Source organism: Penaeus chinensis, chromosome 39 (genome assembly GCF_019202785.1).
Source record: "Penaeus chinensis breed Huanghai No. 1 chromosome 39, ASM1920278v2, whole genome shotgun sequence".
NCBI classification, from domain to species: domain Eukaryota; kingdom Metazoa; phylum Arthropoda; class Malacostraca; order Decapoda; family Penaeidae; genus Penaeus; species Penaeus chinensis.
This window is the reverse complement of record NC_061857.1, coordinates 16,909,718-16,914,717: the sequence shown is the minus strand read 5'-3', so window position 1 is coordinate 16,914,717 and position 5,000 is coordinate 16,909,718. Positions and strand designations below refer to the sequence as shown.

The following is a 5,000-nucleotide window of genomic DNA, read 5'->3' as shown; positions in this document are numbered from 1 at the left end:
TCAACTTCCTAAGCTCCTCCACAGCAACAAGCAAGGGATTGAGAGGGATTCAGTCCATTGAATCACTTTCTTATACCATTTCATAAGTCCAGGAGTTAATTTCTTCCTTAAAAATTACCTCATGTTTATCAATATTTTATCTTCAAATATAAATTCATAAATGGAGATTTCATTTCCATATTCTAGGATCTGCCATGCTCTTGCTTTCATGATTAACCCTTGGATCCAGAGGTTTCATACCCATACATGACACAAAGTACTGGTATTAGGCTTACTTGAGTGGCCACATACGGATGGCTGGTTGACTGGAGGGAGACACACACACACACACACACACACACACACACACACACACACACACACACACACACACACACACACACACACACACACACACACACACACACACACACACACACACACACACACACACACTCTTACTTACTTACTTACTTACTTGTGCAGTGAGACTAGAGACTCCCTCTCAGATGGTTCTCTTTCTGCACAAGAATTTTCAGCTCTGCTATTATCAGATAGTCTATATTAGCATTTGATTGGTTTTATCCAGATGGTAAAAGACTTTTCCTTGCACACCCCGTATCTCCCTAGGTAGTCCATCTAACTCAGTGCAATAACATTGATTATATGTAATTCTTAATTTTCTGTAATCCAACCTGTACTACAAGTCAGGTTAGGTAGGAATAAGATCCTAAGAGGAAACCACAGCTTTCTGTTATGGCTCACGGATGGTACATTTACTGGAAAATTTCTGCCACGTCAACACCTAAGGTTATTAGCGGCATATTCAAATTAGAGAGAACTTTTGGCTTGGGAACAATGCCCCAGGTAAGGAAGTGTTACACGACATCAAAGGACTATGGTAACGTTTAGTAGCAAAAAGGGTTAAGAGAGTTAATGATCAGGGTAAAATTACAGGTTGAATAGTACTACAGGGAAGTGAAAAGGGTAGAGAAGGGGAGCTGATGGGGTAAAGCATAAGGTAAAGGTTGGAAGAGGGAGTAAAGGGAGCAGGGAGCATTATCATAAGTATTGTGGCAAAAACGAGTTAATTAGGATAAGTGGACAGCACAAGGGGTTGAAGAAAAGGAAAAGGAAAGACGACCATACAAAATTAGTTGAGGCAAGGGCTGAGGACCAAGGTAGGGGTGATCCCCTACATTGGGCCTGAGTAACTATCTCCTAAGCCACAGATGGTACATTCTCTAATATTCTCACACAAACCTTTAAAACCGTTTAGTCAAGAGATCATTAAAAACACACTGCAGCATCCTGCCTTTATCAAGTGCACAAGATACAAGAGGGTTCTTTGCATTACTTCCATTTGTTACGATTTGGAATGTACCAGGAGCTACAACTGAAAGAGCAACAGCTCTAAAAGATGGTTTCCATGCTGAGGATCCTATTCCTGCCAACATGACTAGCAGCACAGGATCTATTATAGGAAATTCAATGTTACATAAATAATTCATCCACATAGTTAAGACCATCTAGAGAGGATACACAAGATTAAGAAGTGACAGTATTACAATCTTGCTACAGCTTTTCAAAAGAAATTTCAAAACAATATATTTAAAATGGCAAAAAAGCAAAATCAAACTTGTACAGAAAAAAATCACAGGCCAGGGGAACAAGGAATGTAGAGTTCTAGTGCTCGTGTGGGCTGTCTACACAAGATGCACAACCAGGAGTCCCCAGTTCAGTAAGCCTACTACCCAAGGAGACAATGACAATCAAAAAACTTGTTCATCCATATATTCTAAATGCAGAATTAGTGAAGAAGTGAAAGGATAATTACTGCATTTTCTTTCCATTTCAGACATAATAGCTTACTGCCTATTATTCCATGTGCAAATATTGGTGGCAAGATTTGCAAATAATATTTATGTATGCACAAATACGTTATATGATGTAAAATCAGTAATCTGATCATTTGGTGCAATTAAAATCAACAAATTGTCATCTCTTTATTCAGACACTTCTGACCTCACGGGCTCTTGCGCGTTCAACCTTAGCAAACTTGGCCCTGGACTTGGCACTGAGGGTTCCGCCACCCCAGTTCTTGCGGATCTCCTCATACCGGTCGTTGTAGTTGGTCTTCACTACTTCAATGAGTTTGTTTAGGTTGTTACGGTCATTGGCTTCCACCTGCAGAAGATGGATAAAAAATTGCTTGTTACAATGTTTTGTTGTTTTTTTTTCTTTTTATCATCTTCCTAATTTTATTGCACGTCAATACTAATTTCATTCGGTAATAGAATACTAATACTTACATCAGTGAGCGCCAAGCAGGTAGCATTCTTCCTGCGAACTACCATTCCCATTCTAGATTTGTTTCCAACAATGCAATATGGAACACCCATTTTGCGGCACAGGGCTGGCAAGTGCAGGATAATCTGAAATAAGGGGGTTTAATGTATCACCAGGTCACTAAAATTTAAATATTCAGAAATAAACAAAAATAAGAATTCACAACAATTTCACCGTTACCAACCTCAACGGGGTCAACATCACAGGCAATGATCACAAGACGAGCCTTCTTCTGCTCCACAAGAGTAGTTATAGTGTTAACACCCATGCGCACACTCAACTTCCTCTTTGTTGGTACGTCCTCCTTGCCTGCAGCACGCAGTTCGGCACGCTTGCGCAGACGGGCAACTTTGGCCTGCTTGCTCTCAGGACGGTACTTCTGAAGAAGCTTGAACAGTTCCCTTGCTACAAGTAATCATTACTATTAAAATCTTTCAAACATATCAAAAATTATAAAAATGTTCCATTATCTCAGTAAAAGGTGGTTAAGATTGTCACCAGCAAAGTATGATAGCAAATACAGTCATCATTTACACTATGTAAAGGATACCAATACAGAAGTCATTTCACCTTCCAATGTACCCTTTCAGAGTCTTGTGCAAACTCAAGGGACAAGCATTGCACCCAGCACCACCTCCACTTCCACAGAGGTCTATGGGCGACTTACAAAAACAAAGACTGATCCTGCACCGCTCCATAAGAGCCTAAGGATCTTTTGCATCCTGCACCGTTCAACAGAGCCTAAGAATCATTCAGATCCTGCACCGCTCTGAGGAACCTAAGGATATTACAAGTCTTTTGGTACCTTTCTGGGAATCAAGACGCTGCTTGAATTGGTGGAGTGGGGGTGGGACCTTCAGTCTCCTTAGGAGGACAGATCGCTGACGCTGAACACGGATGTACCTCGGCCATTTCAAGAAGCGGCTCAAGTCCCGCTTGGGCTGGATGTTTCCACCTGTAAATAGTTTATGGAGTCAGTAATGAACAAATCATGGTTTCAGGAATGGTTAAAAACAAAGGAAATCTAGCCATACTAAAAGAACGTGCACAAGGGGAGAGGGGGGGGGATATCCCTCATTCAGACCATTAATCTTTGATTTGAAAATATAGCACTCAAAATTAGAAGGGGAAAACAAAAAATGACTGATATTCACAAATAGAAGCTAAAGTTTATCACACATTCTTTTGGTAAATCAATTTTGTTAGCCATTCAGTCTAACAGGAACTAACCAATGCCAAAGTTTCTTGGCCTCTTCTCAAATAGGGGGTTCTGGACCTTCTTGGGGGGTGCGGGTTTCTTGGTGACCAGAGGGGCTGCCGCAACCTTCTTTCCTTTTCCCTTCACCTTCCCCTTCCCCTTCCCCTTCACCTGAAAAGAAAAGCAAGTAAGTGAGGATTTTCAAAATTCCTAAAATAAAGGGGAACATTAATACATAAATACTACGCTCACGTGACTATAATGGGAAATCCATGAGCTACATGGGCTCACGCGAGCCAAAAAATTACAAATCTACAATAGAAGTGGAAAAATTTAACCAAATAGTTTTCCTGTGACTAGTGCACCTTATGAAGGATTAGCCATTCATTCATCACAGTTTTGAATCCAACCTAATCATTATAATAGTACAATGGTCAAAGGGATTTCCCTCAAGATAGTCAATTCATGGGTACAACATCCCAGCTACTCGATTTGCCCAACTTTAGATTTACTAAACATGAAAAGGCAAATGGCTACACAAATCATGCAGCAAGCCTCAAATCTTCATGCCTAACAACTATTTCTCAGATACCCACAATGTTACTGCCAGCTAATGGGCCCCAAAAGTCCTTTACAAGAATATCCTCTTAAATTTGCACAAGCTTAGTAAGTCCATACAATAAAGAATAATCAATGCCATATAATCAAAAACTTCCTAACATCGTCTTCACTCCCAAGCTATCTGATCGCCATAGAGTTATCCTCTGTACATCATTACTTGCAACCTATTTTCTTAACTAGACATTTTCCAGAATTTTTCAACTGACAATCGGGTCTTCCCACACTATTTGTATCAGATTTCTTCTTATGCAAGGAGAACGAATCTGATGAGCATTTCCGTTCCATTCACCAGCCAACAACTTGGGGGGGGGGGGGGGGGGGGGGGGTGTTGATAAGTCCCAATAGCAGGAGATGGCATCAAGTAGATCGGAAATTATGGGGTACAATAAGCCAAAATAGGAATGGAGAACAAATGCATAAAATAATTTTTTTTTTAAGTCAGTGAAACGGGGGGCTCTGGCCCATGAGCCACCAGGGTAAAACCACATACCTTTATATTGCAAAATCCTAAACTTTTCTTCTTCCGCCCATGGTCAGAATTGCTCGTTTTCTAAATTTTTTCAGCATTTGGGGCACCTGATGGGTTCAAATATCAGTGATAGATACCATTGTATTGGTTCTGCATATCCATTACAAGGTTTTTAAACTGACCCAGACTCAATACAATGCTTAAAATGAAACGGTGTTCAGGGTTTCTCAACAAATGGCATCGCAAGGCCTGTCAAATCTCCCGGTGGCAAAATGTGCATCCGCACGCTAGTGTACAAAATTACTAAAACACACAACTACTGTAATAAAAGAATCCGTTCAATACATGAATTCGGAAAAACAGACACTGGTCATTACAAAAACA

The 5,000-nt window shown here is 40.4% G+C and overlaps 1 protein-coding gene across 1 annotated transcript in view; it reads right to left on the bottom strand.

Annotated features, from left to right (window-relative positions):
- Positions 1–1,972: 1,972 nt before the first annotated feature.
- Positions 1,973–5,000, bottom strand: part of LOC125046741 (60S ribosomal protein L7a-like) — a 3,891-nt gene continuing 863 nt past the window's right edge. Inside the window, exons 2-6 of the mRNA XM_047644661.1 lie at positions 3,559–3,697; positions 3,134–3,283; positions 2,513–2,733; positions 2,292–2,414; positions 1,973–2,166 (exon numbers count right to left, since the gene is read on the bottom strand). Of these exons, the coding sequence (XP_047500617.1) occupies positions 1,990–2,166; positions 2,292–2,414; positions 2,513–2,733; positions 3,134–3,283; positions 3,559–3,697 (810 nt within the window). The 3' untranslated portion in view covers positions 1,973–1,989. The remainder of the gene's footprint in view (positions 2,167–2,291; positions 2,415–2,512; positions 2,734–3,133; positions 3,284–3,558; positions 3,698–5,000) is intronic.